The sequence below is a fragment of the Topomyia yanbarensis genome, chromosome 3 (assembly GCF_030247195.1).
Source record: "Topomyia yanbarensis strain Yona2022 chromosome 3, ASM3024719v1, whole genome shotgun sequence".
Lineage (NCBI taxonomy): Eukaryota > Metazoa > Arthropoda > Insecta > Diptera > Culicidae > Topomyia > Topomyia yanbarensis.
In genome coordinates this window covers 348,302,227-348,328,417 of record NC_080672.1, presented here as the reverse complement: position 1 = coordinate 348,328,417, position 26,191 = coordinate 348,302,227, and the positions used below count along the sequence as shown (strand labels likewise).

General features: G+C 42.5%; 1 protein-coding gene across 1 annotated transcript in view; it reads left to right on the top strand.

Moving 5' to 3' along the window:
• Positions 1-13,954, top strand: part of LOC131692694 (arf-GAP with dual PH domain-containing protein 1-like) — a 29,791-nt gene extending 15,837 nt beyond the window's left edge. The window contains exons 2-4 of the mRNA XM_058979878.1: positions 2,403-2,628; positions 9,164-9,942; positions 10,008-13,954. Coding sequence (XP_058835861.1) covers positions 2,403-2,628; positions 9,164-9,942; positions 10,008-10,072 — 1,070 coding nt within the window. The 3' untranslated portion in view covers positions 10,073-13,954. The remainder of the gene's footprint in view (positions 1-2,402; positions 2,629-9,163; positions 9,943-10,007) is intronic.
• The last annotated feature ends 12,237 nt before the right edge of the window (positions 13,955-26,191 follow it).

The window sequence follows — 26,191 nt, the reverse complement described above, 5'->3', positions numbered from 1 at the left end:
GGCTGAATCAGTCAAAATAAAACGGCAAAAACGAAGTTTCGTTTTTTTGTTAAGAAGACGAACCGTTTCAGTGAGTACAAAAAACCACAGACAAACAGACAACAGTAACGAAAATATTTTCATTTTATAGACTCCTTGATAAAGGTGAAATAAAATCACCGAAACTGTCGGATTAAGAAGCAATACTTCGTTTTTGCCGTTTTATTTTGACTGATTCAGCCGATAACATCCTCAGAATAATTAACAACAGTCGTCAAACAACTTAAAGTAATATATTTTTACAGACACAATGTTTAAGAGCATCCCAATAAAAATAAAAGACATCATAGTGGACCATTAGTTTCTTCCAGTACCCAGAGAAACTGGAAGTAATCCGGAGCAAACAGCAGAAAGCTATTTCTGTATTCGCTGCTTTTTCTACTGATAGCAAAAGGACGTAAGCAGACGTGAGTGTTTGTTTACTTCGGTCTACTTCGGAGAATCTAAAACTAATACTGGAACAACATACCCAATGATAACATTGGATCTGTCAAATCAAAACTCTGTGTTAAAACGTCACTCGAAGGAAAGCCATAATATAACATATGACGCCACTACCTACATCGGATTGTTTTGCTATCAGCAGACCTACTCGCCCGAGCGACTCATAAGGCATCGTTTATGATTAGTCTTAGACATTCCGTGAGACGTTGGTTTGGCTAGAAACAACCCACCCGAGAAACGCCAGGAAAAATAAACAAAAAATAATCAGCTGATTAGAAGAAATGTCTCATGGAATTCCTAATAATTCCTCACTAATCTTGTGAAATTTTTTCCCTTCATCGTTTCACAACCAAAACCGACTTCGAAACATTGCTCGTATACCGACGGGATTAGTGACGACGTGATTGCGCACCATTTCAAAGTGGAACTAGCTATCTATATAAATTAGCGCTTCCCATTAGTACGTGTAGGCCGATAAAAATAATACATTAAAAACAACAGGGTCCTAAAGCATAAATGGGAATGGATACACAATCAACAACAATAACAATCATAATGACGCGAGAGCGCAAAAGATTCGTCATGCTCTCTAACCACCTCACCCCTCCGTTAGCATCCGATCTGTAGTTAGGGGTTAACGGACTTCATTGGGATGTTGTGCGTTCTGCGTATTTGCTTTTTCTAGCGAAACTTTTGGCAGCCAGCTCTTCGGTAGAAGCTTTTGTTTATTATTTCGCTTCTGAATTCGTTCGCACTGGAAATCAATCAGTGGTGTATCGTTAAATTTTGTTCGATTGATTTTCTTGGTTGGATTGGCCCGTATGCATTATGGAATGGGAACGAAAAGGTTTCACTCAGCAGAAAAATGACATCGAAAGTTCGTGCTTGTCACATAAAACCAAACAGGTCTTAGTCAATAATCTATCATAACAACTGTTTCTCTTATGATACGCGAAGGTCGAATCGCATTACTGCTTATGTAGTAATTAGGGTTGATGATCCCTTATTCATCTCATTAGTAAAGGTGCCATACGATTTCGATGATTAGGTACTAGATTGCGATGAAATCGTTATCAATAACATGGCTTCATGCTTCAAAAGCAGCACAACAACTAAATTGGTTTGAAAAATACGCGAGATTGATTGGAACGAAAATTTGAATGGAGCGCATACTTTAATTTGAGTCAAACTGTTTCAACTTATGCATTAGTTGGAATGTGTAGGATGAATTGAGCGCCAAAATGAATAAAGGTGTTACTACCCTACATACCGAGAGGGCCGGGATCGATTTCTTATGATGAAACTTGAATGCTGATAAATTCCAAAGACATAATCGTAGATTTTCCAATAGATATTATCCACGAAAGTGAATTTTTTGTGGTCCTGTGTAAATTAACACAAGCGTTGCAGTGGTGTTTTGGAAAATATCGATCTGTTTGAATCTGAATGAGCGCATTTACGATAGCATCTATCGTTTTATTTTTGTTTGATTTCAATGTTTGAAATAATTATATAATCCTTGATTCACATTTTTGAAGAATGAGTACTGTAAAATTTCCCTTCTTAATATTCAAAAACTAAGTTATTTACTAAAAGCCTGCACGCAGTTTGTATCCGTTTGAAGAACATATTGCGAACAAAACATCGTTATAGTAGATCTGACTCGTCATGTCCGGCAAGCACGGATTCATAATCGGTACCGAAAAAACACAACCATTCTATTACTTCTGTTACGGAGTGTTCTTAGCATGTTTCTTCTGTGCACCTTCAGTTTTCAGCCGTTTTCGGCGACCCACACAAGCGATTAGAATAAATCACTCTCATCCGCTGTTATACAGAGAGAACACAATAAAAAATTCTTTATCTAAATTTCCATTTTTTTTTCTCTCTCTTCCTTCGTTTTGCCGCTTTGGATGCAGATCCCGAATGGGCCTCGTACAATATTGGAATCTTCCTGTGCACACGATGCTGCGCCGTCCACCGGAATATGGGCGCCCACATTTCCAAAGTAAAGCACCTGAAGCTGGACAAATGGGAAGATAGCCAGCTGGAGCGAATGATCGAGGTCGGAAATAAAGCATCCAAAATGAAACATGAGCAACGGGTCCCTGCCTGCTATCGACGGCCGAGGGAGAACGATCCGCAGTGAGTATCAAATGTGCGCTAAATAATGTGTCGGCATAGCATTTTGTTTTTTGGGCTGTTGACAAACGTTCGTATAGCCTACATCGCATGTAAGTCCACAATTGTGGATCCATATTTTGAAAGGGGCATCGACTCCTAAAATGATTTAATAGAACTTCCAATCCATATATCATTATAGAATGTTGTGGTTATTTTTACCATTTTTTTGTTACCCATTTTTGTTAACGACCTATTGAGTCAATTTGTCAACAGTTGTTACGGCATTTAATTAGCAAGGGACTGGAAGGTGAAGTATATTTTTCAATATTAAGAGCCATAGTACTCAAGGGAGAGCAAGGAGTTGAAGGGAGAAAGTTTAGAAAAGCGTGAAAGGATCATATATGCAAGCTTAGAGCTCACCGACGACTTAACTTTTTGTCTGCTACCGTAGGAGTCAGGATCTTTTGGCATTAGAAATGCGAATCACCTGAGTCTACGGCATGTCCGGACAAGCGTAAAGTAACTTGTTACTTCATGCTGTCGGAACCGACGGACCGAGTCGGCTCCGACTGCATGAAGTAACAAGTTACTTTACGCTTGTCCGGACATGCCGTAGACCTAATGCCAAAAGATCCTGACTCCTACGGTAGCAGACAAAAAGTTAAGTTGCCGGTGAGCTCCAAGCTTGCATATATGATCCTTCCACGCTTTTCTAAACTTTCTCCCTTCAACTCCTTGCTCTCCCTTGAGTAGTACGGCTCTTAACATTGAAAAATATACTTCACCTTCCAGTCCCTTGCTAATTAAATGCCGTAACAACTGTTGACAATGTTGTGGTTGTCTTTTACCTATTAGGTATCAACGCGGGGATTAATTTCAATCCTGCAATTGTTCTTGGTTTATTTGTCATTTGATTTAGATAGATTGTTTCAAGGAAGAGGTTCTCTGCGATTTAGAACATAAATGATACATTACAGTAGATATCTGTCGTTTAGGTTCTAAAAATATTAATTTTAAAACTTGTGTGCTCTAATTGTGCGCTAATTCCGTGTTGTTGTCTTTCTCAATAGAAAGGTTTAGCAATTGCTCTGAAAATAGACCTGTTCTCTGAGTCCCGGAGGGCCGAGTTTGATATACCATTCCATTCAGTTTTTCGAGTACCAAAAATGTCTGTCTGTACGCGATTTTTCATGGAACAGAAAAAAAAAATTCAAAAAGACCATGAGAAGTTCGGGGAACGTGAATATGGAGCCACTCCAACCCCCTGAAAATAGCTTCTCTTACCACCGAACCTGGTTGCTCCCCGGCACTACCTTACGATATTTGTTCGGAAAGAGTACATAGCACCAACACTAATCTAACTACTTTGTAGTTAGTTCCTTTCCAAGAGTTAAAGCACAACTCCTGGGTTGGTACGGTACCATGGTCGGACCGGCGATCCCGGTGGAGCAAGGCGTCCTGTTCGCTGGAACCCCGACGATCCACAACTGGCGGTGTCCCGTCGCGTTCTGATCAGTCTAGTCCCCGGGGGTGAATCTAGCTTATGCCGACGGAGAGTTCTCTGGCGAAAGAAGTTCTCCCGGTACCGATTCATCCGATCTGTTTTCGCTGTATTTCTCTCGGGTCAACAGGGTAGAGTGCCGTTGTCGGTCCGGCAATTCCGGGTGGAGCCTGGCTTCCGGTTCGCTGGTGTCGCGATAACCCACACCCGGTGCATTGTCGCGATCTACGTGACTAGGCCCCGGCGGTGGATCTAGCCTTCTCCGGTGGAAAGTTTCCCGGCGGTGATTGCTTTCCCGAAATCATTGCTCGCTGTTGATCACGCCATGTCTTCTGTAAGACGGTCATGATTTGTGTCGTCGCGCGTTTGCGTCGCTCATCATTTTGTGGACAACATTAAACGGGTTGATATCCGACCCTTCCGTTTCAAGCATCTCGCTTCGAGCCTCGGATATTCGAAGACCTCATACTCCAGTGTCTCCTCGACATCGTCACACTTTGGGCACAATGGTGACGTCGCGTGCTCGAACCAATGAAGATACTTCCTGAAGCAGCCGTGGCCCGACAGGATGTGTGTCAGGTGGAAGTTCACCTCTCCGTGCTTCCTATTGATCCGCTTCAAAAGGTTTGGTATGATCCGGTAGATTCACTTACCTTCCTCTGTTTTGTCCATTTTGATCTCACGTTTCTGGTATTTCTTCGATAGTAGCACTATCCTCCGCCAGGGAGGTGTAGATGGGGATCATCTCGGCGATAACCCATACTGCGATTCGCACGGCAATTAGGTAGAACGTTCTGTTTAGCTTTTCGCGGCTCCGCTTGGTTTTCAGCGCAGAACCCAAACAAGACCCTTCATCGCAGTATCGATGACGCAACAGCAGCTAGTTTCGTTTCGTGCTGCTTCTCGGACCACCGACGTTTAGCATGACTCTCGCTATTGCGTTATTTAGCAACTGCCTTCACTGACTTTTCGCAGACATCACATGCCCTCCGACGTCAATCTGTACCACTTTGCAGTTGCTGACCAACGACACCGCCACTTCTTCGAGTGTCTCACCCATCACCGTTAGTGACACGTCTTCCGCGAAACCCACAATTTTCCCTTTCCTAGGTGGCCGCAGTGTCAAAACCCCATCGTTCATCCCGTTCCAAAGTGTTGGACCAAGAATGGAGCCCTCAGGAATACCCGTTGTGACTCGCAATGGCTTCTGCCATCCGTTCGTCTCGTCTCGTATACTCTGCTCGGGAAGTAGCTCTTCAGGATTTGGCAGCACTGTGATAATAAATTCCCAGTTGGTGCTGTTGAACGTATTCCTCACATCTATCGAGACTACAGCGCAGTTTAGATCTATTCTTCCTTCCCGGCACTCTCGAGGACTTTCCGAATTGCATCCACTGTTGATGTTCCTTTGCGGAATCTGAACTGTATCTTCGACAGATTGATGATTCTTTCCAGGAGTTTTCCGAGTGTACCCAGTAGGCATATAAGCCTCTACGAACCTGGTTCGCCCGGTGACTTCCATGGCTTTGGTAGCAACGCCAGCTTCTGTTTCTTCCATGTTTCTGGGAAGTTCACCTTAATCTAAACATTTCTACAGCACCATCCTGAATATGTCCGAATATGCCAAGATCGTAGCTTTCAGCGCCAGCTTTGGCATTCTGGGGGCTTTCTTTGGTTTCAGCCAAGTAGTTGGATCGTGCTTCGGGAAGAGACGCTGAACTATTATCTTCAGCTCCTCCCGACACATTTCAGCTGGTGTCGACGGGCCCTTCATATCCGCCATCACGACTCGGTACGCATCCCCCAGGGATTGTAACCTGCTTCTGGCACAGCTGCTTGTGACAATCTAACTGACTAAGCTTGATCTCCCGTTTTAAAGTGGGTCTAGCTTCCCGAAACGCCGCCTTGTGCTCCTCTTTATCTGGCTCCGATCCTGCCCTCTGATTCCGCCTTGCAATCCTCTCTATCTGGCTCCGATCCTGCCATCTGAGCCCGCCTTCTGGCTCTAAGACAAGCAGCGCGTAGCGCACTGGGCGTCTCCTTCGCCGTCTGTGAAGAGCTGCAGAATGTGACGTCGCCGATATACTTCCTACAGTCTCTCCGAAATGTGCTAACGAAACCTTAATTCTACAAACGTACTTCGCTAGAGATTCCTGCAAGATACACCCTATTGTGGCATTTACTCTTCTGCCCCACTCCACCGCTCATATGTTGAAGTCACCGCCAATAGTCATTCCGACTTTCGGCCGATAAACTACTCGGTTAACTATGTGTATGTTTTTTATAGTAGGGTTTAAAAAGCTTCAAAACTGTTACCTGTAGTGTATTGGCACTAGGTGAGTGTCTTGGAGTACTTTCGTGCCTAACTACACTTCTTACTCTTTTTTTCGTCCGTCTTCCCCACGAAACTATATCAAGGTGGTATTTCGTGGAGGGACCGTTGTGCTTTTGACGCCCGTTTTGATTTCACTCTCGACTCTTCTTTTGCTTACGTTCATTACGTCGCCATTTAGCTCTCTTGCCAGTGAGCCGTTTAGTTGCTCGGGTCTTTTAGGTCCTGTTTCCGTGAGTTATTCAGCCTCCAGCTTGCTCCAGCCTTATTACGATCTACTCAGATAGTCCTCGGTAATGCACTCACCCTACTCCGACTGAGAGTTCCCCGACGGAGGAATTTCTCCCGACATCGATGTCCGCTTTCTTGAGCCATTGAGCTACCAGCTTTATCGAGATCTACTCGGATATTATCCGGCGGGGTACTCACCCTGCTCCGACTGAAAGATCCCTGGCGGTGGAATTTCTCTCGGTATCGGCGTTTGTTTCGTGAGTCAATTTGCTCCTATTTTTGGCACAATATTGTCGGGTAGTCTACGGCGGTGAATCTACCCTAGTGTAAATTCATCGGCGGTAGATTTGTTTATATATCGATGTTCCTTTCCGTGAGCCATCACCGCTTCGTCCCGATCTACTCGATCTAGTCCCCGGCGGGGGACCCAGCCTACCTGACGGGTCAACCTGTAGGTGCTGAGGCATGTCTAGCGCGATCTACTCACTCTATTCCCGGCGGTGGATCTAACCCACTCACGAGCTACCAGGTAGGGTGTCCGAACCCGGTGCTACGTCGCGTACTACTCAATAGGTCCTCTGCGGTGGACCTAGTCAACACCGGCGGAGAGTTCCCCGGCGGTGGAATTGCTCCTGTGACCCGATTTGTAGTTCCACGGTGGCTTTCTAGTTGGTGGCGCTACGTTGTTGGTCCCTTCGCCACTTCCTCTGCAGCTCGGAGATTATACTCGTAAAACTACTCTGTTGATAGCATCCCAGATATGCTCGTCGTGGCACATTTCTTTGATGATGTGGCCAACTGTCACCCCTGTCACTGTCACTTCTTCGAGCCTAGGGCATTCCAAGATCACGTGTTCTGGCGTCTCTTGTGCGTTTACACAATCCGGGCAAAAGGGGACCCACATTTCGGATGAGTCGATGGGTCCACCTTCCTTCCTTCGCGTTGTCCCACTCTTGCTGCCGCTTTACCAACGAGTTCACTCTGACCAGTCTCCTATCATACGCAGGTGTCTCAGCGCACGCATCGATGGAATTGAGTGTCCCTCGACGCTGACCACGACACGCTGGATGTTTTCGGTTGCTGACCAGCACTACCTGCGTATTGTAGTGACCTAGTTGCAATTTGACATCAGTTATCCAGGTTTCCACGATGCCTATTGTCTCTGCCGTCAACATCTCCTTTTCCTCGAGTGTCTCGCCGATTATCGTCAGGACTCCCCTGGGAAGTTTCAGTGTTAACACTCCGTTAACACATTATATTGTAGTATGGAGCGCTGAGGTACTCCCGCCATGACTCTAATCGACCTCTGCCCCATGTTCGTCTCGTAGACCAGTACTCGGTTCTGAAATTAACTTTTCAGAACCTTTCACCAGTAGTCTGTGCAGCACTACGGCGATATCCACCCAGTTGGCGCCGTCGAACACGTTCTTCACGTCGATCGTAACTGCTGCGCAGTAGCGATTACCACTTTCCAGGCAGGGAGCATGGAGGATGCTGAGTCTTTCGATCCACTAATACGCCGGTCACCGACAGTTCCTCGGCTCCAATTTCTTCGGAATTATTACTTCACACGCCCTCGCTAATGTGTCCGACTGCTCATCGGCATTCGAAATCGGAGCGAGGCTGTCAGTACGAAGTGCTTCTACAAAAAGATCCTTGTCGAAGTCCTTTATTTTCCACTTCCACTCGGCAGTCCTCACTCTCCGCGTTACAATGCAAGCCCGCTGACCAATGGTGTAGTGCATCGCCTGTTGGTGGCTATGTGAGTACTGCGGACTAACTCGCCAATTCATGTTATTCATCAGCGACACACCGCAAAATGTAACCTCGATGATGGTCCCGGCCGTCTTCACGGAATGTGCTAGCGGAACCTTCGTTGCACAGCCTTTCATCCAGCTTCGCCAGGGCTTGCAGCACGCAGTAACATCTTGCGTTGGTCTGGCCAGCTACCCCACTCCACGACCTAAGCGTTAAAATCTCTTTCTATGATAACCGGCATTTTTCCGATTACCGAGTCGGTTTGTGCGTCCAACAGCCGATTTTAATGCTCTGGTGTCCACCGTGGGGGAGTATAATAGCTATATATGAATACACCGTTGATCCTGGCGATCACGAAGCCTTCGGGTGTGCTATTCACCACCTCTTGGACAGGGGAACCGATCAACACTTGGATTGCCGCCATCACACTTCAACTGTATAGCATTGAAAATTGTTCTACATACAAACGTTGGCTTAACCCTCCGGAAGTCGCGCATATGTCCCACTGAACGAGCAGCCGCTGATGCCCTAAGACGATTTCGCTAGTTTTTCAGACCAGCGGGCATTCAGTGCACTAGCGCGACTGCCGGAATGTTAACGTGCATTTAGTTTTAGTCGTTCGCTTTATGTGAAAAGCCAGCTAAACCCATTTCAAATAACAGTCCAAACATCTGTTATCTGTGATACTATTGAAAGACACCCATCCATAATTGCTGTATCATTTTCTTTTCCAGAATTCTAATCGAGCAGTGGATCCGCGCCAAGTACGAGCGACTCGAGTTCTGTATGAACGAACGACCCATTTACACCTCCGGACACATGGAAGGCTTCCTGATGAAGCGCGGCAAGGAGGACAGTCGCTACCAGCTGCGCAAGTTTGTGCTTTCCGAGGCAGACGACACATTGCGCTACTACGTCAAAGAGAAACGTGAACCAAAGGCAATCCTAAGAATTTCCGAATTAAATGTGGTATATGCACCGGCCAAACTGGGTAATCCCAATTCGCTGCAGTTGACGTTTATGAAAGATGGCACAACCCGACACATTTACGTGTATCACGATGATCCGAAAGAGATCAACAACTGGTACATGGCGATACGGTGCGCTAAGCTGCACCGGTTGCAGATTGCCTACCCGAGCGCTTCCGAGTGCGATCTGATGGATTATTTGACGCACGATTTTGCTCGAGAAGGCTGGCTGCTCAAAACGGGACCAAGAACTACCGACAGCTACAAAAGACGATGGTTTACGCTTGACGATCGGAAGCTGATGTATCACGACGACCCGCTGGATGCAAATCCGAAGGGCGAAATTTTTCTCGGCAATCAGTTGGATGGCTACAGCATTCGGATAGGGGCACCGGTCGGGGCAAAGGATCAGGGTTTTAGTTTTACACTGTTCACACCGGAGCGAACGTACAATCTATCGTCGCATAGCGAACAAGATCGTGACGAGTGGATGACGGTTATTCAGAAGGTGCTCGAACGGCCGCTCAGTCCGCAGGACAGTTCGAGTAAGTCACCATCCGGTTTCCAAAGGGAAGTTGATAGATAATGTTTTTCTCTGTTATCATTTCAGTATCTGCGCGACTTATACGCAAACGCGGCGGAACGAATTCGATAAATATTTTCACCGGCAGGTAATAATTTTTAATATTTCTATTTATTTAACTTATCATAAGTTCAGGAAAACACGATGCATTATGTAATAGAAAGTTTTTGCGTCGCTTTAGTACCCCCACAGAATACAGAAAACAGTTTTGTGTCCATATCGGGTAATCGCCGCAAATGGCGAATAATAGCATGCAAAAACAATTAAAACAGTTAATTTATAATCCTATTTGAAGGACTTTTAGTTTTAAGTGTGTAGTTGGATTATAGAATATACCTATCTTCTTTCGGGAAGCGAGAGAAATTGGAACACTCCTCCATCCCAATAGCTGTTAGCAAATGTATAAAGTTGGGTTCAGTCACAAGCATAGGTGCATAATGTACGTACGAGGTGGGTTGCATGAGAAGCTCCCAAATGCATTATTCGCGCGCTACTTGAGTTTTTTCGATGTTTAAAAAAAAAATTTTTTTCTATTTGTTTGCTTGTAAAGCACTGTATTTTAAAAACTTTCATAAAGGTTACAGTAATTGTAGGTAACTTATTGGCTACGGTACTAGCATAAATCGTACTGAAATGAGGTAGGCGCGTGTAGGAGAAATAGATTTTTAACTATTTTTTGTTGATGCGTGAATTTAAAGCTAACCAATCGTCCGCGGGAAAACACAAAACGCAACATCGAAAATCAGCTCACGTGCCGACGGCGTGCTACACTCCAACACTGCCTGTTTTTCTTTGCCAAGTAACATACATACCAATCGCAGGCAGACGGGACAAATCGGATCTATATAGGAATAATTTTTATACAAAACTTTACACCCTCGTACACAGAGATAGGAGCAATAAGTCTGATTTTTATTGTGAATATGAAATAAGGATTATTTATTCTTGTTTAAGTACTTTTTACCACCGAACTAAACTATTTTTGCATGCGAAACTGAGTCCGGTATCAGTCTCAGCGAAACCTGGTCGGGACAGTTGGTTAGCTTCTGTTAGGTGTATGTATGTTACGTGTCCTCTCCGTGAAATGAGCGTCAAATCGAAATGTTTACTTGGACAGTGCAATGAGAATGGCAATAGGAACAGTGTTGCTATAATAGGAAATTCAGATAGTAATGCTGAACTTCTAGCTACGTTTTATCTTTTGGGGAAAATTTCCTCGCGGCAATTTTTGACTGGATGGGATGGTAACGAGATTCCATACGGAAAATACTAGAGAAGAGTAGGAAGATACATGCTTACATACTGTTAGTCTAGAAAATATTTTATCCATGATTCGGAATATTTTCGTTGAATACTTCAGGGAACTGCGTTTTAATTTCAGTTACATTAGCGTCTTCATCCTAGTTGACCTCCAAGTTGCAGATGGATGACAAGGGAACGTTTCATAGAGCGACCTGATCCATAGCATCTGCTCCTAAAACATTCAAAGTTAGAGTTGGTTCCCACACGATAACGACGATGAAGTATCGACACTTGTGTGCCGAAAATGGATTTCAGCTCAGTTTCGAAACAATTTCCTCGTTTGCGGTTTTCTCAAACACATCTACCTACATATCGTGCAAACCAAGATTCGAAAGGTCATCTTTTGTCAGCGTCGTAGGCAAAATCTGTGACAATTGTTGCCAGGGAATCTAACACTAACTCCTTTCTCGATGAGCCTTGGACAGAAGCCTGCATAACAGCTCACGCTCCTGCTAATAGTATTGAAAAAATGAAAAATGTGTCGTTTTTGGAAAATTTCAATCGGAGATTCGATGCGCACTGAAAATAGATCGGCGACAATTCTCTCTCTCGGTACTGGAAGGTGTCGAATTGAATTAGTTCATAGCGGCTTTCGTAGCTAGTAGGTAGCCGAAAACGATCCCACCATGGTAGCTGTCTCAGAGTGAATCGTATAAATTTGCGTTGGATACCTTCAATTCGGTCAAAACCGTTCATATAGTGCGGGCTTCAAATTATCGAACATTACTCTGGATGTGACCGGACTCTAGAGTACAGACTCTTTAGGCAATATATTCCTCCAAGATCCTTCACAGAACATTCTCACGGAATAAGCAATTCTGAGAGATTTTAGTCGAAATTAATAGATTCTATTTTGCAGAACATTTTACGGGATTTAGAATCATTCGATTATCGATACACTACTCGCCAAAGACATAGAATTGTTTGAGTCTTTAATTCACATACTTGAAGTAAAGAAATGAGTGGTCCGAGATGGGATGCCAGATGTAGCTGCAAACATTACAGAATGGTTGTTGCCTATATTCACGCTGAGTTGACGGTCTATGAGATATTATAGGTCTGTTCTCTGTGGTAAGATTTCGTATGAAAATAATTGCGTAAACCCCCCTTTTTAAATTTGGAACAAATTGCAACCAGTGTACAACTAGATTTGCATTTTTCCTTATTTCCCGTTCAATTTTCCATTCAATGTATAAGTCAGGTTTTGATTTACTATCACGGCTTAGTGTGATCTCCAAACATTTCGTTTCAAATGAAAATATAGCTCAAATGAAAATGTAGCAATTTGTAATTTCGTTTATATTTTATTTTTTCGAGTGAGGGAAAAGCCCAATGGAGTGAATCTTTTTTCAAGGTTCTCCATCAGGCATAAAACCTTCTCATCTTTTGAAAAAAAAAATCTAATGAGATTACATTGGCCGAGTTTTGCTTTCGAAATTTTTGCACTCATTCTGGTTATACTTCTTGATAAACGTTTTATGCTGTCATGAAAATACAACCCTCGAGCACATATGTGAATTTATTATATTCATAAAATAAAATCAGGGAAAAAGTTATGAACAATCAAAGGCGGAGTGAAAAATCGGCAAAAAAACCCAGGGCTGGGGTAGGCTGGCCGAGTTTGATAAAATAAGTGAAACACATAAAATGCATCAGTGGAAAAAGTTTATTAGTGAGAAAACATCATTTTGCAATATGGAGGTACAAAAAAAAAATCACTGCTTACTTTTTAGTCTTTTTGACCTTTTTAGACTTCTTTCGGTAGTTTTTTTTAACTTTTCCTTCGCTACCCTAAATCTATAACTCGGCCAACCAACCCCACACAAAATTCGGCCAACCTACCCCAATGCATATTTTCGAGAACAATCGCGATTTACAAAAACAAAACTAAGGTTCCACTGGAAACTGTCATATCATTTTGTTGGGTTTTGAGTACCCTTTCCAGCGGTACCGAGTTTTTGGAAATCGGCTGTATATTGATTCGCGTAACACATACTACTTTACAAAAACAATAATTTACTCACCAGCGCCGGAAAATGAACAAACGTGCTCCTATACAACCCACAACTCAACAACACCTGAAATTTAGTCGGTACATGGTCGACCTAATACCCCACCAAAACCACTTTAGTTGTCGCTACTGCACGTAATAGCCTTGTCATAAAAAGCACTAGGCCAGCCAGCCATTGTCTCCCCTACCTTCTAATCTCGCCCAGAGCAGAAACAAAAAATGCTTCGTTATACCTATCAATAAAAAGCAAGCAATCAGTTGTACTGCTTTGTTGCTTATCCACTACACGAGCAGTATAGTATAATGAAATGAGAAAGCCACAGAAATGAAAAGTGACTACCATTGCGACTGACCTCAAACAAACTCGTATTAGGCCAAACCTGCGCTTGGTGGAGCTATTTGCCATAATGTCACATAAACACGAATGTCACATGAATCCGAATGTCATTAATCCGAATACCACATACAGCCTAAAGACATTCACCCGAATTCCATTCATTCGAAAAACATCGAAATAAAAACAAACTGCAGTAAAGTAAATTTATTAAACTGAAATACAATTTTTATATGATTTACATTTAGTAATTAACACTTAAGCTATACCTGTTAAATAGTTTAACCAATTATCTGGTTGTATGATTTAATTAGTGTCTCCAAGTTCAGGCCGTTTTTTGGATCTGTTGGCTCCGCTTGCAGTGTGTAAAGAGGGATTTCATGAGAAACCGGCCGACCCATTGTCGATTCGAACGAAACTTTACATTTGTGTTCGGTTTATGAATCTCCATGATTTTTTCTGGCAATTTCAATATTCTGATACAAGAGCAATTTTTCAAAAGGGCGTAGACGTTTCTACGTGGAATAATTTCAAAATTTTCGCCGTCTTCGAGGTATGCTTAGGGTTAATATCCTGCTGGAAAATATATCGTCTCATTGTCTTATTCTTCAGTGACGGCTTCAAATGTTCCTCCTAAATTTTCACGTAGGATTCAGCACTTATTTTTCCATCAATCCTGACAATATTGTAGGATTGTAGGCACTTTGATTTCAATCAACGCGTTCGCTGACGTCTCTTAACGTTGTTCAGTTCATTTTTACTTTCATCGGTCCAAATGTTTTCCTTCCAAAAGTCAGTAGGACGGGATGCTTCTTGCTATTTACTTTTTCCAGTAATGGTTTCTTCTTTTTGAAGTAGCTCAGTAACTTTGCTTTTCGAAGTCGGTTGCACACAGTTCTGCTGTTTACGTCAAGTTTCAAGTTGTCCTGAATTACCAGGCTAGTCGGGTTCTGATCGAGCTAAGCGACGTATCAGACGATCTGTGTGGACTGAGATTTTGCGAGGTCTTCCACTTCCGGATTGCCGTTCTATGGTTGCTAGCGTATCATGCTTTTTTATAATTTGTTATGTTGCTCAAATTGAAATTAAATATTTTACTGCAATATCACGGTAGCTCACGTTCCTTTTTACGTCAGAAACGATCAATTTTCGAATTTTTGTTGATTTTTTACCTATTATCTAGACATAAAAAATATTCTCAAAGTGCGCCAACGTTTACATAAATTATTGCAATCTCATGTTTATAACACTTCTGATACCGAATGCGCAAATTACAATAGATAACTACGGATTCTGGAAAACACCCACAACAGATTTGACTAAAACGTTCTTATCTACTTTTTATTTTCCGAGAGTAAATCTATAGAGTTTCAGCGGAGCGTCACTACTGCAGAAGTATGCGTGAATACGAAGCATAGTAGTGTTTTTGGCATCAAGGTATTATCCTACAATAATGTAGGGAGGGATGATCAAGTCAGTCATTGTTGTTTTCATTCGGTTAATTACCGCTACTAACAAAAGGTGCAACTTGTTTACTTTTGTATTTCCAACACTGTATGTTTAAGTAAACCGGGCAAACGAGTGGATCAACAGTTTCCTTGAGGACTTATTAGGCATATAGATGAAAATAACTGTTCACTCTTAATTTTTTCTGCCGAATCTCAGTTTTGTTCTCATCTTTTGCCGATCTCTCAACAGCTGAGATCTCAGTAAAAAATCTTTTTGCTGAGATCTCAGTAAAAGTGACATTTGATAGCTGAGACTCGGAAAATACTTCACTGAAAATCAGCAAACAAATTTCACTTTACTGAGATATAAGTTTCTAAATTTGCTGACCACACAACTGTTGGAAAATTGCCGAGCCGAATGGAGTGTGTTCATGTTTGAAAGAAGGAATCAACCCCTAAGTGTGAGTTTACCGGGGAAACGAGTGGATCATCCGTTTGTTTGCGAATTTATTTGGCATACAGATTCAAAGAGCTGCTCATGTTTGAAAGAAGGAATGAATGTCTAAGTTTGAGTAAACCGACCAAACGAGTGGATCATTAGTTTACTGGCGCTATTTGGTATACAGATTCAAAGAACTGCTCTTGTTTGAAAGAAGGGTTCAACCCTTATCTTTCTGGCAAACGGTTATTGATGTTGATGCCGCGAACGAATGTTGTTCCAAAGACAACGGAACCAGTGGTGTGGACTTTTTCTCTCAGCCGACAGCAACCGAAAAATCACGGCAATCCTAATCATTACCCAGAGTCGGTCACGAGAATGATGCGGAGTGCATCAATGATTATGACGCAGGCATACTTAAAACTGAGATTCAAACCCCTTTTGCGATTTAGCTGGTGGTGGTTTAAACGATGATGATGTCGCCAATGGTCTATGAACTCACAATGGCGGCGTTGATATAGAGCATGATAAAGATGGGCGCATGGTGATGTTTGATTTTTAATGGCAGGAGAACCCAGGGCTAGTTGGCGGAACCCTCTTTTCTCCGTTTCTATTAGACTTAAAGCGCAGTCTCTCGTTGTGTACCTCAAGTAATGTGAAACGCAGTATCCAATGTATTTTTGTTGCAAAATATTTTGTTTTGTAGAAGTTGTGGGCGATATTGTGTTTTTGAGCAAAATTTGTAAATTTTCTTAATTTTAAACATTTTGTGTTATTTAAGGTGGTTTTCAATCTATCCCCCGAACGATTATAATTTTCGATAATGCGTGAAAAGAGCTTTCAGCATCCATATAGATATTTTACCTATTCATACCCAAAAGTAATTTTTTAAATCTTTTTTTACAAAATATGCGTATCGTTCCGCCGAACGATCTTTCGCCGCAGAGGGGGGTGCTGGGTCTAGTTAGAAGCGTCCTGCGGTACAAGCCACTTCTAATTCTAGACTAAGTATAGTTTGTGGCACCTGCGTTACAAATACCACACGCTATAGCTTAATAAGCCGGGAATTCCTCGTCCAGTTAGTATCGTTCTGCGTAACAATCCAATACTAATTCTGGTCGTAAGACAATTTGCTTCCCCGCTTGCGTTACAAACAAGGAAGTAATTTGACTTTGGATTTAACAAGGTGGAAAAACCAACGAAGAACTCCAGGGTCTGGACACGAAGTAAAGGATTTTCGACTGAGTGAAGTGGTACTTTCGACTGCTCGATTTCAACTTGATTTTATTATACAATTTTTTGGTTTATATACCTACTTTCCTAAAGCTAGCTATTTACAAATAATCGATTTTTGAATCGATTTTATTTGGATTTGTTTTGGTACAGAATGTTAACAATGAATATTGTTGTCAACTCTGCACAAATGTTTTATTATCCAAGCCACCGCGCGAAGTCAAATATCGATATAATTATCGTCTTCCAATGCGCTGTGACCGGCAGTGGCACCGAAAATGCCGATGAAGCATATATGACCCTTGCGTGAGCGCGCATTGACTCATCATTGGGCGCACTTGAATGTAATTTGATTTTCCTTCTGCCTCTTTAGGTCAGAACGAACTGTTCTATGTTGCGGTGGTTTGTTTTGATTCTGCCGAACGGTTTTCTTGTGCTCGCTGCGAACAGCTGTTTATGATTTTGCGTCGGCGACATATTGCCCCCCGTAAGTCTATCCCATAGACCTTACGAAAAACTAGCCGACGCGCCGATGGTCATCTTGCTTGTCGAGATTTTCGATGCCTATTTGATTATAAAGGTTCATATAATATTTACTTTTGTTACCTACTAATGATTTATGTTTTTAGAGCCTAGTTTAATATTTAATAAATGATAACGTTCCTATCTTTCAAGTTATTTTTTAATATTTGTTTAAGTTATTAATGCACTTGCTTTAAATTTGTGTAACACTATTTGCAGCTGTTGTTCGTGGAATTATTCTCGGTGGTCGTCTTGGAAGTGGAGTTGGTCTGCTCGATGTTCTAATGGTGTAACGTCGACTGCCTTTCTTATAGTAAAGGGCGCTGATTATCGTGGCCACAACAAGTACTGATGATACCGCTGCTACTATGACCGGAACATGATGATTTATCGCCTTTGTTTCAGGATCGTTGTGATAGGATGAATGGGTTGCAGCTATCGGATCAAGTTCTGTTGTTTCCCAAGTGTCTTCTGACGCATTGAAATTGTCGTTTTTCCATTGAGGTATTTGATCGTGGCGTTTGAAGTATATTTTTTGTTGCTTTGAAGTTCCGCCAATGCTAGCGTACGTTACGCTGTGCTTGGTTCGTATTTCACAACCAGGATCTAATTTTACAACCGCTATGTTGTATGAGGTGAAATTCAATTCCTTATTGCAGAGTATCGTGATTGTATTTGGATCTTTTGCGTAGTATAGTAGTGTGTTTGGTTGTGATAATATGATTACTTCCGCGTAATCGGTGGGCAGGTTATCGAAAGTTGTAATATTGCAGTTTCTTACGGGACGCTTGTGAAATATTGCTGCTGGCACGCATGACATTTCCATCTGTATTGTTGGCTTGAAGCAGAGGAAGTGTGTTTCGTTTAGTTTCCTTGCCTCATTAGAGGGATAGAAATACTGGTTGTGCTGATTGATGGCGATTCTTGGTTGATCAACATGAATTTTTGTTCTGTTTTCAAAGTCTGGTATAGCTATAACCTTGAAATTTTCGAATGATTCTCTTAGTATCACAATAGATCTCATCGTGATGTGATACGAATCATTCTTTATTTTGAGTTTATAATGGGTTGCAAACTCATCCTCGGGTATGTAGTGATTTGCAGGAAGTCGCAGGTTCGCTTGTTGGATGAATTCATTTCTTTCTTCTATGGTGACGGGTATACGTTTCAATTTTCTGTGACGTGTGAGAATACTCTCGATCAGTTGTTTAGCCACCATTATTGTGTCCATCAGATGGTTGGCTAGAGTTTCTGCATAGTTCATCGCGAACTGTTTGTTCAAAAGTTTGATTCCATCTAATGCGTGGTGAATCCGTTGTTCAAATTGATTGTTTTGTTGCAGGGTTCTTTCCCTTAGCTGATTCATGCTATGTGTGACGTCATGAATTTTTTGTTCTTCGTTCATTCGGATAGCCTCGATTTGCTCTGTCAGATCATCGCCTCCGAATAGTATGTCTTTAAGGAATCCAAAAATTCCCTTTCCTCTTTTTACTCGAGCTGGTTCCAAAATTTCCTGCTTCGCGGCGTAACACTGTTGTTCAATCGAGGTAGCCAAGTCGATGAGTGTTGGATTTTTTATTTTCTGCTTTAGTCCATTTATAGCGTCTTCGATGTTTCTGTGTATCGTGTCAATGAGTTTTACATCGTCGGTGGGAGATATGTTTGTAGTAATTTGTGTGTCCCAAATTCCGGTTTGTATTAAATAGGTAGCTTCGTGATCGAATAAAAGTCCCGCATTTGGTACGGGTTTGATGGTCATACTAGACGTTGTATTTAAAGATAGTACTGCTGCTGTAGTGACGAGCATTTTTGCCCACATGTTTGGCCTAGCTCGAATAGTTTTCTTTTTCGGTTTGGTTGGATGAGCGGCTTTGTGCTTTTCTGCTAGTTGTTTTACTAGCTCTATGTCGATTTTTTGTCGCTTACCCCAATCTGTCATATTTGCCTTTGCATTTGAGCTACTATTTTGCGGGAAGACGTCTTTTCGTTTTGGTGATATTTCCTGTATGTGACCGGTGAATACCGTATCTGCCTTTACGTCTAATTTGGCCAATTTTACAGTTGGCCTAACTAATTTAGAGTTTTCAGTGCGAACGACCGCAGACCTTGTTTGGCCATCCTGCGCCTTCCTTACTTCGGTTATAATTCCTTTATGAAACTTCCCTTTCCGTTGTTCGTCTGGAAAAACAACGACATCATCAGGCTGGAGTGGTTCTGTGTTCTGTTTCCATTTTTCTCGTTTGTTCAGTTTAGGAAGGTATTCTGTACTCCACCGATCCCAAAATTTAGTAGTTGCCATTTGAGCCTTTTTCCAGTGTTCTCTTGTTGCCTCGGCTCGCGACGTGTCGTCGAGTGAAGGATACGTTCCTCCTGCGCATCCAATCAAAAAATGATTTGGTGTCAGGGGTTCATCATCGTTGGAGCTTAATGGTATATGTGTTAACGGGCGACTGTTCAGGAGATGCTCTATCTCGATTAGAGCATTCCTAAGTACGCTCTCCTTGGGTTTTGATACTGGCCATAACTTTTCATTTAGTAATTTTTTAACCTCTTGTATCATACGTTCCCATGCTCCTCCAAAGTGTGGAGCTGATGGTGGAATAAAATTCCATTTTATTCCTTCGATCGCTGTTCTGATTTCTAATTCCTTCATCTGATTACTTGCGCCAACCATATTGGTGCCGTTATCGCTGTACATTTCACAGACCTTGCCGCGCCTGTTTTGTAAGTTTTTTATGCAGATGAGAAGCGCGTCTGTACTTAAGTCGTCTGCTAGTTCCAGGTGTATAGCTCGAGTAGCCATACAGGTGAAGAGTGCACCCCAGCGTTTTTCACATCTTCTTCCTACTGTAACTTCCATTGGTCCAAAGAAGTCTATACCGGTGTGTGTAAATGGTTTTAAATTTGGAGTGGTGCGGCAGCTTGGCAATGTGCCCATTTTTGGAGGGTGAGGGCTTGCCTTCTTGTTTCTGCAGAGTTGACATCTTGCATTCACTCTTTTTACTGCCGCCCTAATCTTGATTATCCAGAAATGCTGTCGTATTTGAGCTATAACTGCTTCTGTTTCACGGTGTAGAAATTTCTCGTGGTATTGTTTTATGATCAAATTCGTTATATGTCCCTTGTTTGGTAATAGTACTGGAGTCATGTTTTGTATTCGTCCGCTGATTCGGATGAGACGGTTTTCATCTAATGCAAGCTCGTGATCTGCTACAGAGCTGTTCTGGTAAATACCTTCGCCGTTGATCAGAGCCACTAGCTCGGATGGAAAAGCTTCTTGCTGTGCTTGTTGTAACAATAGGATTTCTGCTCGCTTATAATGATCAGAAGTAATTGTCTCATCATATCTGGAGTTTGATACTTTCGTCCTCAATTTTTCCATGTATTTGAGCCAGTAACAAACTGCCTTCTTTAGTCGTCCCCAATCCGAGCACCAAGTTGTGTGCATAATAATGTTCGCAGGTTGTATTTCTTGAACGCTGCAAACCCTTTTTTCTTCTGAAGTTTCAATGACTGCACCTTTCTCCTTTGGCCATGATTCCACTTTTGTATTTAGGTACGTCGCTCCTGTATACCATATAGATTCCGTAGGTTGGATGTTCCGTGTTGCTTCGTCTGCCGGATTCATTCCTGATGGTACCCACCTCCATTGGGAGATCGTTGTGTCGTCGAGTATTTCGCTTACTCGGTTGGCTACAAATGTTTTATACCTGCGATGGTCACTTCGTATCCAGGAGAGTACAGTGGTGCTATCTGTCCACATGGTTACGTTTGTAATATTCAATCGAAGTTCCTTTAAAACGGTTGTTTTCAATCGTGTGCCTAACACCGCGGCTTGAAGTTCTAGCCTTGGAATTGACATGGCTTTATTTGGTGCAACTCTCGTTTTTGCTGCTATTAGGCTTACGCCGTATCCGTGTAAGGTTTCTGCTCGTATATATGCTGCCGCGGCAAACGCTGATTCTGATGCATCAACAAAGATATGCAATTCCAATGATTTTGCGTCCGGTATGTTGGGAGAGAAACACCTAGAAATTCTCAGATGTGATATTGTGGATAGTCTATTTGTCCAAATCGTCCAATCTTCCATTAATTTCGTAGATATTTTCTCATCCCAGTCTATACCTTCTTTCCAGGCTTGTTGCATTAGTAATTTACCTCCAATCGTAATATGCGCTATTAATCCAAGAGGGTCGAAGATTCTGGCAATTGTTGAGAGGACTTCTCTTTTGGTCGGTATGGCGTTGGACTTGAAGTCTGCTATTCTATACCCAATTGTGTCTTGGGTCGTGTCCCAGTATACTCCGAGGACTTTCTCTGATGTTGCAGTTTTTTCAATAAATTCCTTTTGGGTGGATTGTCTCGCGACGTTGCGTTCAGGTAGAACGTCTAGCATTTCGGCATCGTTTGAAATGATGTTTCTTAGTGTGAAGTGTGCAGCTTCATGAATTTTTATAACTCCGAAAGTGACTGCACTGGCTTCCTCCGCTGTCGAGAAACTGTCCAGATAATCGTCAACATAGTGTTGTTTTATAATGGCGTTGGCTGCCACCGGATCGCAATCTCGGTAGTTCTCTGCGTTTGCATTCTTTACTGCTTGGGCACATGCAGGTGAGCAGGTTGCTCCAAACGTCATTACCTGCATTACGTAGTGTCCCATGGTATTTGAAGCCTTACCGTCCCTCCATAAGAATCGTTGAGCCTCCTGGTCCTCTTTGCGTATTTTAATTTGTGAGAACATCTCTTGGATGTCTCCTGCTACTGCGTACTTTCCTTCTCGGAATCTCAGTAAAATTCCAAAGAGCGATGTCAAGTTATCGGGACCAGAGAGTAATTCAGTGTTGAGCGATAATCCTTGTACCTTGGCAGCTGCGTCAAATACAAGTCGCGGTTTTAAAGGTTATTAGGATTTACGACAGCGAAATGAGGCAAATAGTATGTTTTATCGGTTGTTAGTGTTATCTCGTTTGCTGTTAATTTTCGTGCGTATCCCTTTTCAACGTATTCCTTAATTTTGTCCGTGTACCATTGGGCAAACTCAGGGTTTTTCCTCATCTTAGTTTCAGTGTATTCTAACCTCTTTAATGCTCCCTTGAAGCTTTCTGATTTTGGCATTATGGGCCTGGCTTGTTTCCATAAAAGGCCAATTTCGTATTGACTCCCGTCATACTTCATTGTTTCTTTTATCAATTTTTCAGCTCGTCTATCCTCCTCGCTCTGTTGGTTAGTGGTGCTAACCTTAACGCCAAACTCTTCCGTTGAGAAGTATTTCCTCATTTCTTCTCGTAGTGAGTCTTGCTCCTCTACTACACAGGAATATATTTCTCCTTGATGTCGGGAGTTGGTCCTTCCGTAAATGACCCATCCTATTGGTGTTTTAGCGGCAACTGGACCGACTTTGCTTGCTCTCTGTTTTGTTGCTGTTAATAGTCGGGGATGATCAAGTCCAATAAGTAATGTCGGCTCAGCATTCTCGTATCCTTGAATAGGAAGGTTTTTAAGATGGTTGTAGTTTTCATGAAGATCCTTGTAGTCAAGTGTCTGTCGTGGCAAGGATAATTTTTTTACTGTACGTACACTTTCCATTTGGTATCGAATTTTGTTGTCGCCTGATATTTTGAAACATACGCTTTGGCTTTCGTTATCTTCGTGTACGGAGTCATTTGTCCATTTTATGCATAATGGTGATACTGGCCCTTGCAAACCTAAATCTTTGGCCAAGTCGTCGAGGATTAGACTGTTCGATGAGCCGTGATCCAAAAATGCGAAGGTTTCTAATTGTCTTCCTTGCGCATAAAGTGTAACCGGCAGTATTTGGTAGTAGACCTTATTTCTTTTGGTAGCGTGTATGTTAGTGCGCACATCTTCTTGTTCCTTCGAGGTGGACGATGTTGGAGCTTGCGCATCTATTTCTTTCACTTCCTTCTTATCTTGGTTCTTCTTGTTGTCTTTTGATTGTCCTGAAGGTTCCTTGATTTTTTGTTTTGTTTCCTCCTTTTGGGAGGCTCGTTTTTCATCATTTGTTTTTGGTCTGACGTGAAGAAATGTGTGATGATATGCTGTACATCCTTCTGTTCTGCAGTTTGGCCTCATTTGACAGTTTCTAAAGGAGTGTCCTTGGCGTAAACAGTTAAAGCACATGCGTTTCTCTAGTGCCAGTTCTCGTCTTTTTTCCACACTCATCTTTTTAAAGACCGGGCATGCTACTATCCAGTGTTGTTGACTACAACAGGAACATTTGGCTTGGGATCTGGATGTTGTTTCAGCGTGCATATTGACTCTTGATTGGCGCTCATTTTTCGGGTTTTCCTTCTCAGATTGACACACCTTTTGTGCAATAAGAAGTGTTGCTCTTTGCTGTTGCGGTTTCAAAAACTCGTGTAATTCCTTTAGTGTGAGTTTTTGCCGTGGTCGTCCTTCTTGCGGAATCATTGCTTCTGCTTCCTTGTCCGCCCATTGTTCTCTTAAGTTCAGTGGTAAGCGGCAAACAAGTTCAGCCATCTGCAACGGATTAGTTAAATAATCCTCACACTGTATCATGGACATGTTGGACACCAAATTTCCGAGAGTCACTACGAAGTTCACCATGCTTTGAGGGTATTCCATGCGTGGGTTCCGTAACTTTGCCAAATCCTTCCATAGTTCGTTGTATATAGCCAACGGTTGTCCGTAAATACTATCCAGAGTTTCTACTACATGTTTCTCGTTTCCTGGATCCATCAGCAAGGCACTTACGTGTACCTTTGCTGCCTTGCCTAGACTTGCCATAAGTCTGTTTATGTTGTCGGTATCGCTGAATTGACCTTCTCGTTTGCTTTGTTCGTAAAGCCGTTTGAAATTTGGCCAATCCTTGTAATTTCCGTTGAAAACTGGGAGGGGTGTTGCTGTTTGCCTCCTCAGTAAGTTTGTAATTTCATCCGGCAATTTGATTGTCGGAGCCATTTGTTGTCCCGCTTCGGGGTCCATTTTTACTTGGTGCATTTTGGTTGCCATCTCAATCATGGCTTTTTGAAATGCCTCATCACGCAATTTTTGGCTTTCCATTTGTGCCTCAAATTGGCGTCTTAGCAGCTCTACAGTGTCTGCTGGTCCGCGTTCCTTGGACACACTCCTGGTAGTCTTCTTCTTTTGATCCTCCAGCTCCTTTCTTAGTTGCCGGAGCTCCATTATTTCCTCTTTGCACTTTGGGCAGTGCCAGAGGTCCTTAGTGGAGGGTCTTTTCTCAAGTTTGGTGCAGGTCATGTGGAACCAGTTCCAACACTTTGAGCACTCGACCATCCATTCGTCCGCGCTGTCCTTATCCTTGCACAGGCGGCAATTCCCATTCGGGTTGTGCGCGTATCCTCCAGATGCCATCCTTTAGATCCGCTTTCTCTTTCGGCTTGTTTTAGGTTCACTAGTGATATATCGCACGGTGTGATATATATTGTAATATCTTATTCAAGCACTGTTTGTTTTCACCGAATCCGCTATTGGCTGCGGATACGCCTTATTAGCGATTTTGTAAGTGACGCGTATTGCAATGCGTATTACTGTCCGTTATAAGCTACGGACACGCTGTGTTTCTAGCGTTTTTCCACCACAGTTTGTAGGTGTTCGCTTAATGTTTATGCCTTTTTCCACTACCGTAGCTTGGTCAGTGTAGGACTTAGTAGTTTTTCTTTACTTCGTGCCTTCTGTGGCGAGAATTGTGAGGATAAATCCTCTCTGGAGCCACCATATATCGTTCCGCCGAACGATCTTTCGCCGCAGAGGGGGGTGCTGGGTCTAGTTAGAAGCGTCCTGCGGTACAAGCCACTTCTAATTCTAGACTAAGTATAGTTTGTGGCACCTGCGTTACAAATACCACACGCTATAGCTTAATAAGCCGGGAATTCCTCGTCCAGTTAGTATCGTTCTGCGTAACAATCCAATACTAATTCTGGTCGTAAGACAATTTGCTTCCCCGCTTGCGTTACAAACAAGGAAGTAATTTGACTTTGGATTTAACAAGGTGGAAAAACCAACGAAGAACTCCAGGGTCTGGACACGAAGTAAAGGATTTTCGACTGAGTGAAGTGGTACTTTCGACTGCTCGATTTCAACTTGATTTTATTATACAATTTTTTGGTTTATATACCTACTTTCCTAAAGCTAGCTATTTACAAATAATCGATTTTTGAATCGATTTTATTTGGATTTGTTTTGGTACAGAATGTTAACAATGAATATTGTTGTCAACTCTGCACAAATGTTTTATTATCCAAGCCACCGCGCGAAGTCAAATATCGATATAATTATCGTCTTCCAATGCGCTGTGACCGGCAGTGGCACCGAAAATGCCGATGAAGCATATATGACCCTTGCGTGAGCGCGCATTGACTCATCATTGGGCGCACTTGAATGTAATTTGATTTTCCTTCTGCCTCTTTAGGTCAGAACGAACTGTTCTATGTTGCGGTGGTTTGTTTTGATTCTGCCGAACGGTTTTCTTGTGCTCGCTGCGAACAGCTGTTTATGATTTTGCGTCGGCGACAATGCGGTTGGGGTAAGTTGGCTGTAACGCACACGGGGCAAGTTGGCGGTACTATTTATAGTGCAAAAATAATCATCATATATTTTTATTTCTGGAATTCACTCCAAAGTAAGAAAAATTTCTTCTTGTGTCACTCTTCAATGCAGAGGACAATTATTTCAGCCAATCGCCTGAAGAATTTCGAAAATTTGCTTTTGGATATGGAGTATGCGTCGAAGTCAAAATGACGGGGTATTGAGACTGAAATATAATGAAAAGTGTCGACAAATATACAGTTTTATTGTAAAGACGATCGGCATATTTCATAAGGACCACTGATGTAATTGAATTTCCCTTTGATTGCTTATTTTCTGGCATTCCGCCAATTTACCCCATACATACCGCGAACTTACCCAGGGGCTGGAGCA